Source organism: Pleurodeles waltl, chromosome 10 (assembly GCF_031143425.1).
Source record: "Pleurodeles waltl isolate 20211129_DDA chromosome 10, aPleWal1.hap1.20221129, whole genome shotgun sequence".
In the NCBI taxonomy this organism is placed as follows: Eukaryota; Metazoa; Chordata; class Amphibia; order Caudata; family Salamandridae; genus Pleurodeles; species Pleurodeles waltl.
The window spans coordinates 111,661,347-111,675,802 of record NC_090449.1 but is presented as its reverse complement, the minus strand read 5'-3'; the positions used below and the strand labels follow the sequence as shown (position 1 = coordinate 111,675,802).

The following is a 14,456-nucleotide window of genomic DNA, read 5'->3' as shown; positions in this document are numbered from 1 at the left end:
CCGACTGCCCGCAAGTATGTTATGCTATGATTAATTATAAAAGATGGTCATTGAGCAGGAGGAAGAGGTACGGAACGGAGCATCTATTTACTGTAAATGTTTCTTACAGTGGCACATATGGTTTTATTTTTGCATGATGGAGAGACCATCCTGAGTGCTTTTCGTTTTCTTAAAATCATTATGAAACTGGGTTTTATGCATTTTTATTATTGTATTTATGTATTGTATGTTCATACACTTATACCTATTTTAGTCGAATAAAGATTAATTGACTCACTAAGTTTATGCACAGTGTACTTACGACATCCACTTTGAAGAGTCTGTAATTATTTTTTCTTTCTTTCCAAACCCTTCATCATAAGCCGAGAGATCACTGTGCTCACTAGATGTTCACAGGTGCACCCAATTTTATATGGGAAGAACCAAGAATATTAGAACCTCTGATCAGCTTTCTGTCTCCCTTTGCTCTCTGAGCAGTGACCACAACGTATCTAAAGTCTCATTGTACCCGTGACTCTCAGGCTACTTAGCTTTGGGACCAAAGAAAGCAAAGAGTCCCTTTGGCAGCAGGGAAGACTACACATTCCACTAAAAGCATATCCACAGTAGTTGTGCTCTGTGAAGGTGTGCTGCTCCCACCTACCGCTTATCTGCTTGGAAGAGCGGGTATACAGTCACCAGTCATTGTCCAAACCCGAGTATGGCAGCTGTTTCTTATCAGATTTTGCGTGTGCTGCTTACTGGTCTGATTCAAGCATGAGAATCCATGAAAGACCCAATGCTGGAGAGGAAATCAGTTACTTGAGTAGAACTTCTGTTCTCAAGCATTGGCATTTTTCATACATTTCCTGTGCAGTTCTCCCTCTCACCCAGACAGAGGCACACTACCTACTCTTGGATTTCTTCAGATTTGCGTTATGAAGTCTATGCTGTGGTGGCCTCTAAAGTTAGTAGAAAGGGTACCACGTGCACCTTATTGGCTAAAATGTGGGCTGCTCTGAATGAGGTGAATGCGGTACAAAGCACTGTTGTCGGACCAATACTTTTAAAACTTTTAGTGCTTTTTTAAAAGTAAGGGGTGTTCCCAGCCTGCCAAAAGGTTGATCTGGTCTGATACTGGTCTGATTTAAGCATGTGAATCTATGAAGGATACCAGTTCTGGTAAACTAGAGTTAAAGGTTAGTAACAAATTTAATTTCACCGCAGAGTCTTCCCTAAACTCCAGCTTCATTAAAGGCTGCAAGTTTGTGCTCACTGCTGATGTGCTGTTCTCTTCTCATTACTTCTTCAAACGTGTGAATAAAGACACCTTCATATCCGTGCCAAAGCTTGTGTCAATACAACAAAATGTTAAAACGTGAGTTTTGAAATGAGGGCTTTGTAATGTTGAATATTGTTGGGATTTGGTGTATTACATGATATGGCTGTGGGTCCTTATCATGCACTACACCCACAAATACCATCTTGGGTTAAGTCAGGCTTGTTTCCTGACCTCAACTCTGGGTAGCTGTGGCTGCGAGTAGTAAGGAACTATGGGCCAGATGTATCAAATGATTTTGCTCTCGCAAACTGTGAAATCGGCCGTTTGCGAGTGCAAAATCGTGGTCTGCAATGCATCAAAGGCATTCACAGACCACAAAATGAAAATCGCTAAAATTGTGATTTTCTGCATTGCGACCAGGATTTTGCGAATCGCAATTTGCGATTCGCAAAATCCAGGTCGCAAGGCAATTCTGCAAAAAATCGCAAATTGCGATTTTTCGCAGAATGGTATTTTGCACATGCAAAATACCATTGTCTGCAACCAGGTGGTAACCTGGTGCAAAATTTTAAAATGCAGTAAAACTGCATTTTTAAATTTAACATGTAAAGCACACATGCCCTTTTGGCATGTGTATACTTTACATGGTAAAAAAGTGTTTTTTGGGGTGCAGGAGATTGGGCCTTAGGCCCCCAGCACCCTGGCCTTTTGCATTTCCCAAATTGCGATTTCTGTTTCAGAAATCGCAATTTAGGTAATACAAAAAATTTGCCGCTATGGGCCAACAGGCCCATAGCTGCGAATGGGGCCAGTATCGCAATTTGCGATTCGGTAATTGCATTTGCGATTTTTAAGAAATCGCAATTACCGAATCGCAAATGTGATACATGGCCCTTTGCGACTCGGTAATTGCGATTTCTTAAAATTCGCAATGGGCCAGATTCATACATCTGGCCCCTCGTCTAAAGTATTTAAGAACACCAAACAACGAAATACACAAGCAACGACATGAAAGAAAGAAGACACCAATTTATGAAAATAGATCATATTTTTATGAATTTGTAGAGACCTTGATGAACAACATCCACTGCAGGGTACTAAAGATACAGGTTTTAGAATATATTCTCATTGTTAAATGCAGCCGCAAACAAGCATTGGTCAACAAAAACTTTGGAAACTTCTGAATAGTTTGAAACAGTTAGTTTGGCTACTCTGGCCTGGGTTTAGTGGCCAGATCTGGCATGACCGAGATCTAGGGGGCCAGACTGGACATTTTGTACAGTTATCTGTCCACCAGAGCGTTTTAAAGCAAGATCCAAGCTTTACAGGACAACCGCCATAGACATCAGTGGAGTAGTCCTTATGCTGAGGGATGCAGGCAGAGGAGCCTTCATGGTCTTGATAAATCTTTCAACAAGGCCTTTTCCTTGTGGATGTTAAGGTGTGGTCAACTTATAAGTCACCCCATACTCATCCCACATTACTTCCAGATAGGCAGACATTAGGTCTATGCCTGTATCTGAAATTACTTCCTTAGGAAAACCCACTCTGGGAGAAATACCCATTGAGGCTGTAGCCACTGCAGGAGCAGTAACCGTTCCATGGGGCAATGCTTCGGGTGCACTATCACGTGGATAAACCTATGCTCAGAGGCAGTTGGTGTGTCTGGGGGACCAACAATGTCAATCCCCACTCTCTCAAAAAGTCCTCACCACAGGAAGTGGTATCAGGGGAGCCTTTAGCTTGCCATCTGCCTTGCCACTGGCTTGGTAGGTGACACAAGAGCATTAAAACATCTTCACCTTCGCAGGCATTTGGGGCCAATAAAAGTGGTTGACCAGCCTGGCCAGGTTTTGGTCTGTCCCAAATGTACAGCTAAGGGAATGTCATGGGCCAGGATAAGGAGGAATTCTCTGTATTGTTGGGGGCCACCACTCTCCAGGTTTCACTTGATTTAGGGGTCCCTTGCCTCACTGCACAGGATTCCCTACTCCCAGTATACCCTAGGCGCACCACTGACATCAGCTTCCTCCTGTTTGACAGCCAACTGTCTCACGCCATCAAGAGTGGGACAAGTCTTCTGTCCCTGGCTCAAGCCCTCTCTAGAGGGAGCACCTGCTCGTTGAAGTTCTGCCAAGTCAGACAAGTCTCTCAAGGCAGCACCCTCCTCCTTCAGAAACCAGGCCCTCCCCCGAGAGGTAGTCTCCTTCATGTCTTGGTGATTTTTGAAAGAAGCCTTCCCAGGCTTCCTAGCCTTCCTGTTGGTCCTAGGGATAGGGGCCACTGTTTTACGATCCACAATCCCTTCTCTTTCCCTTAAGGCCTTCTGTGCTCTAGTGGAGACACAAACCCACTTGGGGAGACCCAGCATTGCAGCATGTGTCTTTCTCTTCATCTCTGCCAAGGTAAAGGTCATTGCCTATTCCACTGGGAAGGCAGGGGATACAGCTACTTAGTACCAGGAACCCCTTCTCACTCAAAGCCCACCACAGCTATGGGATGGGACTTTGTCACATTGTCAGGAATGACTATCTCATGCACCTCATCAAATAATATTTGGCTTTGGGAAACCAGTTTGGCCTACACCGTGGTTATGCTGGCACCTGTATCCTTCAAGGCCTGAACTTCCACCCCATTGCTTTTGTCCACGACCTGTGTTTTACCATACTGGCAGGCTAGTGGGTCAAAGGTTTAACTTCTCACCACCCAGGGAAACTAATGTGGCTTCAGTGTACCCCTTGCAATCACCAGGGGACAACTTCCACCCCAGGTCCTACTCTGACTATCCCCTTGGAAATGTCACCAGTGGTTGACTTTTTGGCACATGCAGAATCGCCCGTCTTGTGCCCTAGTAACCTACAGTCAAAGCACACCCCAGCCTTTGAAGAGTTGTATTCCTGAAACCCCACCCCTTGATAGGGATGTGGTTCTGATTTTCCCCGCTTGGGATTCTCTGATCTTTTAATCTTGCCCCTGCTCCATTTTCCCTTGAAGAAAGGGGCTGTTCTCTGTTTTTTGTGTTCACTATCTGAGGGCTTTTTGTATACCTTAATGTGTACCCACTCATCAGCTATCATCCCCAGCACTCTAGGGCTATAACTTGGAATCTACTAATTGCTGGGGTAACATCTCTGAGGAACAGTAGATAAGTATGTGTTCTTTAGCCATTAAATTATACAAGCACTCATAGGTATCAACCTTGTTACCTTTAATCCATGAAATCCAGTGACTTCACAGAGGCATCTACAAAATCAGCCCACGTCTGTGTTTCTTCCTTTTATGTGCTCCTAATCCTTTATCTGTACTCTTCTAGGGTGAGACCAAAGAGCTCAATTAGTGGCTTTTTGTGTGAGTGTAAGACTCTGCCACCTCATCCTCAAGTGCCAGTGGCCTATTTTTCCTTACATTTGGAATGAGTTCGCACAGTGAGGACCCCCCAATTGTGTGCACTCACCATTCTCATCCCAAGAGCTCTTGCATAGGATGCCAGTCACTTATCAGTGTAATCGCCTTCACATATTTAGGTACAATTCCCGAGGGCAACCTGGATCATAGGCACCTTCTGCAGTTGTCTCTGCCTCTTTACTGCTGCCACCATGTCGTTGGAGTTCGATTCCCAGCTTGACCCTCTTCTCCTCCAGGGCCAATTTTATGTCCTCCAGGGCCAATCTTCTGTCCTCCAGGGCAAGTGTCCTCTCCTGGATCTCCAAGAGGCTGAGCTGGGCTTCCAGGTTCCTTGTCTCCTTCCTACTATGGAGCTCCTTTCACTCACAAAGAGTTGTTTCTACTTTTTTAAACTCTGTTTATTGACAGTTTTTAGTAAAATACAGGTACTTAGCATAGTGGGGCACTATACATCACATCTACAAATATATCACCCTTCCAATATAGCCCACAAAGCCCCCCCTCCGTCCACCAACTCAGTCAACGTTTGTGTGGGACCCAGATGGGCCTGACTGGACCCCTACCAGCCCAGAAGAAACAAAATCATTACCAATATTTCCCCTGTTAGCCCCCAGATGTTTGTCCATTATCAGGGTCAACCCCACCCTTCATATATCACCCTCTCAGCCAGCAAATACCAGTCCATATTGCACTTCCAGTCCCCCAGCTGGGGCAGCTGCTCTGCCCCCCACCAAATCTTGCAGTCCCAGTGTCCACCATATTTGTGCCATGAGATTCAGGTCTGTTGCACTCCAAACCTAGAGGAGACAACATTTTGCAGAGGCAGTCATCAAGCCCCCGGACACTTCATACATACATCCACCATCCCTGCCCAAAAGCTTTGTAGTGTGGGGCATTCTCACAGCATGTGTTAGGAGATGCCTGTTGCCCACGCCGACAACTCTCTGTCCTCACTCTACCCATCTTAAACAGTGTGGTCTAAGCGTACTAGGACCAATGTAGTATTTTTAATTGCACTGATCGGAAACCCACCTGTACGGCCGTCTCCCTTGGGAATGCTAAAGCCTCCACCCAGTCATCATCTTCAAGCTTCTCAAGGTCTTGGGCTCCTTGTTCCCTCAGGTGCTGCAGTGCATCATTTGGGGTGTTGAGTAGCTTTTTATATGTCAGGGAGGTCGCTTGCTACAACATGTATTCCTCTAAAAGGTGATCTTCTAGGGCGCATCGACCTTTTGGCAATACTGTCTTGAGTGTGTGGCATACCTGGAAGTAGCGGTAAATCTTAGTGGGGGCTAGTTGGTCACATTGGAGTTGTTTCTTGATCGAGCTGAGGAGACCACACTCTCAGGTTCCACTTCAGGGTCAAAATGGATACTGTCTTCTTCATCCCCACTCACAGGAGTTATTACTTTCTCCAGTTGAGCCTGGCTTTTTCTGGCTTCCTCCCGGGATCTAAGAGCTTTATCCGTTTCTTCTTTCTTGATGGTAAGACCTGGGAAAAATGTTCCTCTCCTTGCACAGAGCTCTCAGCTCATTTATCCCCAGTGTGGACAAGGTGGCCATGTCAACTTGCAGGCTTTCCACCATTAAAGACTCTTTAGCAAGATCTTTTTGCAGCCTTTGCACTTTTTCTTCTTGGGAAGCAGGTATCTTGTAACAGAACTTGCCAGTCTCCAAAAAACTTTTTCTCAATGTTGACTTGCATATTTGTTTTTCAGTTGTCACTGACTTGCTTATTGTCTGATACAGCTAAACACAAGTTCTGGATCTCATCTCTAGGCACTATTATGAGGAGTTGGGTGTACATGATCATGCAGGACACTCATCTTGGGTTCAGTCAGGCTCGTTTACTTAACCTCAAGGCTCAACCCTGGGTAGCTGTGGCTGTGTGCAGTAAGGCATAGCAAAGGAGCTGTGTAGTGTAAAGCATTTAACAGCATCAAACAATAAATAAGAAAGCAGCGACACATGAAAGAAAGAGGACACCAATGTATTAAATCAGATTATATTTTTATGAATTTTTAGAGACCTTGATGAACAAAATCCATCTGAGGGTTTCATAGATACAGATTTTAGAAGATATCACTTTTAAAAGCAACTGCAACAAACGATGGTCAACACAAACTTTGGAAACTTTTGAATAGTTTGAAACAGTTAGTTGAGCTACTCCGTCCCGGGTATGATGAGCAATTCCGACAGAATAGAGGCCTAGAGGGCCAGAGTGATATTTTGAACGTTTACCATGCCACCAGAGTGTTTTAAAGGATGATACAAGCTTTACAGAAGAACCGCCATAGACATCAGTTGAGCGATCCTGATACTGAGGAATGCAGGCACAGGATGCTCAAAAGGATGTTCCGGTTGTGGTGCGGTCATCGAGGATGTTCTTGTGGGTGTTCCTCGGTCCACAGATGAAGTGTGACAAACATGGCCACAGAGATCAGGGTCCCTCAATGTCCTTGGCTCGGATACTGGTCATTCTGCACTGGCTGGGGCAAGATCTTAAGTAGGGTTAGTGTTCCTTGGATGTGTTGAATCCACGCTTGGCTAGCACTCCCAGATCAGGCAGACTTCGGTACAATTTTTGGATATCTTGAATATCTCCCCTTGAGTGTCTGGCGACAGGAAGATGCATAACGTCTGCGGTGGCTACCAACTTGTCAGTTTTGTGCTACTTCAGCTCTTGTGTCCCTGGAGCTGGTTCCAGGAGATCAGCTGACTGACTCTTGGAGTCATGGCTGTAGTTTGGCACTGGGGATCAAATTTTCCATGAGCCAGGAGATGCAGGCACAGTCCAAACTTTGCTAGTCAAAAGTGCAGCAGGTGCAGCCCTTCCAACTGTACATCCTCACTTTTGTGCGGGTCCAAGGGCAGCTGAGCAGTCCTTTTTCGGTCCTCAACTCAGATTTCAGTGGAATCTGAGGGTCCTATTGCTCAGGTGTGCCACATTTAACCCAGGAAAATGACCTGAGAGGAACCACCCAGTCACTAGCCAATGGGCTACAGGGTCCCTTCCTACCTAGTGAAGAAGTTCCTGTGATGTGTGGCATCTGGCTATCCCAGAGTGCTACATTACTGCCCCTTTCAAGATAGACCGACTCTTCCTCGATCGTCAGGAGCTTGGCAGGCCACCCTAGAAGTTGTGGCTGTCAGAGGTCTTTAGGCCTACGGTAAAACTGGTTTGAGGGCAAATTTCCCCTCCTTGCGCTCTCTTCACTTTGTCTGCAGGAACAAAAGGCATCCTGCTCAGGGGTGTTGACGCAACTTCCCTCACAAATGTGACTTCACCCTTGAAGCTCACCTTTTGGGCTAACACCTTGAGTAGCCACCCTGAGAGAGGAGGCGACACCTCACTCTGTGGCAGCTGCCTTTGTTCCTGTGCTGGGGAGTTGTTCACCTGTCTTCCCAGGCAGTCACAAAGCTGTCTATGTGCCAGGGCCTTTTTGAGGCCGGTGGTTTGGTTTAGTACAGAGTGGCAACTTCTTAAACTTTTAAAAGTTTCTAAAGTTGGTGGTATTAATTTCAACCAGGGTATCAGGTCCGGTTTAATGGCACAATTAATTTGATACCTTACATGCCCAGTTACGTAATCCCATGCAGCAGTTAGCTAGGTTGAGGTGCCCACCAGTAACCCTCTGTTAGCCATTGGGGCTACTAAACCTATCCACAGTAAAATGTCAGTTTGGAAGATTTGCTGTTAACACATATTAAAAATATATGTCTTACTTAACAAAATACAGCTCTCTGCCACAGGGCTCCATAGGCCTTCCCTAGAGGAGACTTATATTGTTAAGGGATAGGGTGGTTTTGCCATTGGAGTGAATGGCAAAGTCGAAGTGGCAGTGTAAACACTGTCCTTCCTGTCTACAGTGGCAGGCTAGGGGGGCATTTTGTACTCTGTCACACACAGGGTGGCACAAACAGCGCTGCAAACCTGAGTGAACACTCTGCTTTGCGTGCCATGGGTACCATGTACTAGGGTATTATACTTAAGTCAGTCCTTGCCAATTAGGTATGTCCAATTCGACATGCAATTTGTATAGGGTCAGAACACTGGCACTGAGGTCTGATTAGCCGGTCTCCGTGCACTCAGACTGTAAAAACCAGCCGCATCAGTCCATAAATTTGGAAGTGAGCATGGAAAAAGAGGTATTTCCTTACAATTAACTTTGGTTTAATTTTTAAATGTTGTTGTGCTTTTTTCAGGTCTTCATAGAGACAGCTTTGCTAATTGCGAGAGGTAATTGATATTAATAAAAACAGAAATGTAATGAGATACCCTTACAGGCGCTTCCACTGCAGCAGGGAACCTCTTATTTCATAGAAATACACAGGTTTCATTGAAAGAGCTCTTCCATGCTGTATGGAAGATCAGGATAGGATCTTGGTGTACTGCATTCTTCCACCCTCCCCCCATGCAAACATTGAGTCCCTCTTGAATTACCACCCCATACCATTCATAAATCAAGGATTCAGAATGACAGCACAAAGGTGCCGCCGTTCATTGTCCGCTTTCGGGATCACTATAGCCCATAGACCCAAACAGATTATTTAACATTTTCCAAGAAATGTCCAATTTTTAAGTTCTGAAAAATTTGCTTAGCACTTACCAGCAACACCTGGGAGATCATTTGAACTGCTTTGAAATTAAAATCTGTAATATCGGTCAATCCTTCTTCAGCAATTTAACAAATCACCTTATCAACCTCTAACCCCACATCTTGCCAGTCATCTCTGTCCTTTTGTGTATCCTTCTCCATGTTGGAAGACTAAAATTTACATCCTAATAAGAAAACCAAAGTCGCAATACACTTTGTAGACCGATTCTGTCAGATGGCAGGTCATGTGTTGATATGTTAGCTTATATGGTCATAAGTGTCTGTTCAATGAGAGGAATGGTTCGACTTATGATTGAAGCCATTGTAGGAATATATTCAACATTACATATGTTTAGTGAGCATCCAGATGTGTTTCCTCCATGTGCAATAAAATGCAGTTTAAACTGCACATTCCCACTGGGCAGAGTGGGATGGTCTTCTGTTTTATATAAATCAATGGTCATAGCTATTTATGGTTAAATTCTAGTCCCATTTAAATTGTTATATGTGACGCAGACTTGTAGAGTGCATTATCACCTGGGGGGTAGGGGGGGGGGCATCCTGGTGCTGAGCAGGTGTGAACCTAGCCATACCTAGATCCTAGTAGAAGAACTCAAGTCAGGTCTTCAGCTTCTTTTAGCACTCAAGAAGTGAGGAGAAGGCTCTCATGTTTAGTGGCATGTCGTTCTATACTTCAGGGGCAGGTAGGAGAAGGCTGGACCGCTGGATCTCGATTTCTGTTTGCTTGGACTGTGTGAAAGAGGAGTACGGGCGAGCAGAGGTGTCTGAAAGGTTTGTGAAAGCAGATACGATTGTTGAGGTATGCTGAGCCAGTGTTATGTAGTTCTTTGAAAGTGTGGTTGAGGAGTTTGGCAAACCTGTTGTTGCTGGATTCAAATGCATCACCCACTCATTGTGAAAGGTTGGATTAACACAATCATTGAATCTAACATAGCAGATGATTAATTTATTGGCTTTAGGTAGTCATGTGAAGTTAATGGTGTCCTTCAAAGTCTACATCTGCACAACACAAATAAACTGATTGCTGTATTTGATTTGGCCCATAATATAACTTTAAGCAAAGAGTATGCTTTCAGCTTTCCTGGCAAGTCTCAGTCCTTTCTCCATTTTTACTATACAGCCAGTACAATGGCATTTTCTTGTATTTCTGTGTAGTAAAATTCTGTTTGTCTTTTGCATGCCAATAGCTCCCAAAGATGCCACTGACTACAGGCAGTAGTTAGTTGCCCCACATGTGCGCAAACCTTTAATGTTAATTTCATAAGAGAAAAGCATGTGGGAGCTGCAGATTTTCTGGAATGTAGCTAGCTGAAGTAAAACCCCTCAAACAGACACTAAGCTGCAAGAAAAAAAGTCCCAGTTATGAGTAGTTACAACAAGAAAATGAATGGTTGCATTTCAATTGCATACACTGCTGAACTATTGTAAGTTCTAAGCTAAAGTATTACATTTTCTTTCAATAGGATATGAATGAACCATCTAACTTTGTTGATGGATCTACAGATGGCTGCCCTTCTGAAGAATTTGATGACCCTCCATACACGCCAGGTAAAACATATAAATACATATAGCATGCAATGTCAAAGCCATACACTACTGATCAACTTCATAGGCCCTCTTTTAAAGCTGGTTGGACTTGTGTCTGTATTTTTTTTCTCCAGAAAACAGACTTATGCATATCCCCATTTACACTTTGGCTAAGTTAATGGGAATAGTGAGGGTATTACAACCATGCCTTCTGGTAATTACCAGAAATGTCTTTGGTTCCCAGAGTCGAGATGGAAAATGACCAGCATCAACAATGTTTTCCAATATTAGATATTTTATATATTCACATGCTTGAATCATTCCTTGTCTTCAGGCTGAGAATCCCACCAGGGATCCCTAGCCTGACGACGGGGAATAATTCAAGCATAAGAATATATAAAAAATACCAGTGTTGGAGAACTGAAGTTACAGGTGCTCTAACATTGGAGCAATTTTAGACACAGTTCAGTTTCTCCAAGAAAGGAGAGTCTAGGACATTAAGGTTATGATCTCTATCTTTCAGTCTCTGTCCTGGATTTCAGTGTTATCATCTCTGAGGCTGCTGGGACTGATGGCCTCCAGCATCTTAATGGTCAAACACGCCCGGAAGGATGTTCGCCCTTTGCAGTTGAATCTTAACTCTCAATGGACCCAACATTAAGAGGACCTCTTTGACCACATCTAGATTTTGGAGGATGCTGCAAAAGACCTGCAGTAGTGGTTACTGGACCATTTTTGGCTCAGCTGCAGACTCTTCTTCAAACACACACAGCTGACAGTGGTGACCAAGGCATCACTTCTGGATTGGAGCGCCACCCAGGGGAGGTGAAGATCAGAGGTCTCTGGTCTCCGGCATAGGCTCAGCTCAATATTAACCTCCTGGATCAGGAGGCCGTTAGCTTGACTTTCTTCACTTTACCAAGATGAGGCTGGTTCAGGTGCTCACAGACAACCTCTTTCTGGTTAGAGATATATTTTGTGATGAGTCAAATATAGCAATCACGTTATATGTGCTGTGCATGTGTAGACCTTAAAGGACACCATTAGCATAACAGGACTACCTGAAGCCTGAAACATAGCAACCCATGTGAGCAATAAATGAATTATCTGCTATGTTAGAACCACCTGTCAGGAACTTTGAATGCCAGGGCAGACAAACTCTGTCATCTGAGCCTAGCGTATCAGGAGTGACAGTAGCACCCGGAGGTGGCCTTTGTTTGATCTCTTCACTATACCAAGAATATGCAGTATCAGCAGTTCTGTATGCTGGCGTTTTCAAGGCGTCTCTCGCTCACAGACTTGTTCTGCTAGAGTGGGACTCTGGAGTCCTGTATGCCACCTCACCAATACCTCTTCAGCTCTGAGTTCTGAAGAACAGGACCAATGGGCCACAGTCATTCTAGTAACTCCTGATTGGGCATGGAAAGTACAGTTTCCTCAGCTTCTGGGCTTGAGCATCTGTCCTTTAATCAGCAGCCTGTCTGGGAGGATCTACCGTCACACCAACAGGGCTGGTAGCTGCACCCAGACCTGCACAATCACATCCTTCAATCATGGAGATTGAGCAGTGACAGCCGAACATCTCCGACCTTGCCCAGGAGGTGATTGATGTCATCTTAGCAGCCAGGTGTCCCTCGACAAAAAACTGTATATGCCCTTTGTGGGGAGACGTTTAACAAATCAACCCTCTGCCTTGCCCCCCAAACGAATTTATGTGGAATTTATTTGACGTTCTGTGTTTATTATGTCTGTAGTCTGGCAATGGTTTACTTTAGGCACAGTTAAGGGGACCTTTCAGGTTTTTTGGTTGCTTGATCCTCCCTCATGATTTTAGTCACCAGATGTGATGTATTTTTCAAAGGGATCCAGTGCTGGTTTCTCACACTCCTTTCCTCATGCGAGATTCAAGTCATAACTTGGTCCACATGTTTTTTGATGTGTACTCCCTTTGAGCTGCTTCACAGCTGTCGTTTGCGGCTTCTCATCATCAAGACCATGTTCCTTGTTACTGTAACATTGTTGAGATGAGTGAGTGAATGTCAAGTTCTGTGTCAGTCTGCCATACAAGACCTTCAGGTCTGAAGATGCCACCACTGTGTTGATATGCAGAGTTTCTGACCTGGACATCTGCAATGTGACTCTGTGGACATCATTCCATATCTTCATGAAGAACTACTGACCGTGAGAAGGCCACCTTTCCTATTGTGTCCCACAAGACTTTCTGGTCTGAGCTAATTCACGTACCCTTCTTATAATTGGTACTGCTTTTGTATCTATTCAAAAGTTAAAGCTGAGGAATCTACAATTAGAAGTCTTCACCAGAAGAACAAGTTGCTTACTTTCAGTAATGCTCTGTCTTGTAGAGACTGTCTACTTTCAGATTTCTCACTGATATTTCCATTCTTCCCATTCTGTGAACTGGGCTCTATCCCTTGATAAGATCCCTTGAAAACCATTGACGTTAGCATGCAGAAGTGGCACCTATATGGGTCCTGCAGTTCATTTCCAGAATAGAACAGTGTTGGTGCGGAGCTGAACGGCATCACCTACCAGCCCATAGAGGTACTCCAGAAAAAGTTTCTGCTTCCAGTCTGAAGCTTGTGGAATATTCAGAAGGTGAGGACTGTAGGTAGATAGTTTATACAAGAAAGTCTGTTGCCAAAGGTAAGTAACTAAATTATACAGTGGCTGAGGTTTTACTTTGTATTTTGTCTGTCTCAATCAGGAGTCTCTCTACCTTCTGCTTTCTCCACAGAAATGTGAGGCTTCCCTTTATCCTAAACTTGTGTCTCTGATGGCTTTCCGAACTGGGGAGGAAATCACTGGATTATACAGTGATTTTATTTATCTGACATCAGGTTTTTCAAGCCTAAGCTCAGGGGCAGGAGAGCCATAGGGTAAAGTTGCCATCTAACTCTCTTCTCCCTGAAGAAGAAAGCAGGAAGATTGATTTCTAATGAGAGCATGAGTTCCAAAAAGACCACAATCAGAAACAAGTTGAAAGAAACCAAGAGACTTGTTACAACAGGTAATCCTTCTACTGACTTGTACATGTCAAAAGCCAACACTACACTGGTAATACAGTCTGTAAGAGAGGAGTTTACAGAAGTACTGTCCTTTTAGGTTCCTTTTGAACTCATTGCGGTCCAATCAAGGTGTCTTATGTTTAGAGTTAAAAGAGCACAACGAAGTATCGCATTCAGAGAGCTGATTGGAAGTAGATAATAATAGCATCCATTGAGACAGGGCTCATGTGGCCCTTGTAGAAAAAAGGTTAGCATTAAACTGGTCACTGAAAAGAATGTCAGCACTAAATCTGAAATGAAACCTTATTAAGAGTAGATCAGTAACAGAACACTGAGTCACAAGTGAGACACAAACGATGCAGTGAAACAACGGGGTGTGTGCATGAATGTGTGGCTGCCACTTTTCACAGGTGGTCTGGGAAAATGTTCTTCAGAACATGAGTATTTTGTTTCCTAGCTTTAAAAGTACAGTGAACATTGCAGTTGTGTTTCCCTGAGCATACCTGTAGCCCAGCACAGTAAAAAGTATCACCATATCCATCTTTCCAACAGAGTTCTGTAGGCTGTTGAAACTCTCCAGATCACTGCATGGTATCAAGCAGGGCTCTTGACCAGAAG

At 44.2% G+C, this 14,456-nt stretch overlaps 1 protein-coding gene across 2 annotated transcripts in view; it reads left to right on the top strand.

The window, feature by feature from the left end:
- GAA (alpha glucosidase) overlaps nucleotides 1–14,456 on the top strand; it is a 480,333-nt gene that overhangs the window by 271,226 nt on the left and 194,651 nt on the right. For both annotated transcript variants that reach the window (XM_069209906.1, XM_069209907.1), the window contains exon 11: nucleotides 10,749–10,833. In XM_069209906.1, the coding sequence (XP_069066007.1) occupies nucleotides 10,749–10,833 (85 nt within the window). The remainder of the gene's footprint in view (nucleotides 1–10,748; nucleotides 10,834–14,456) is intronic.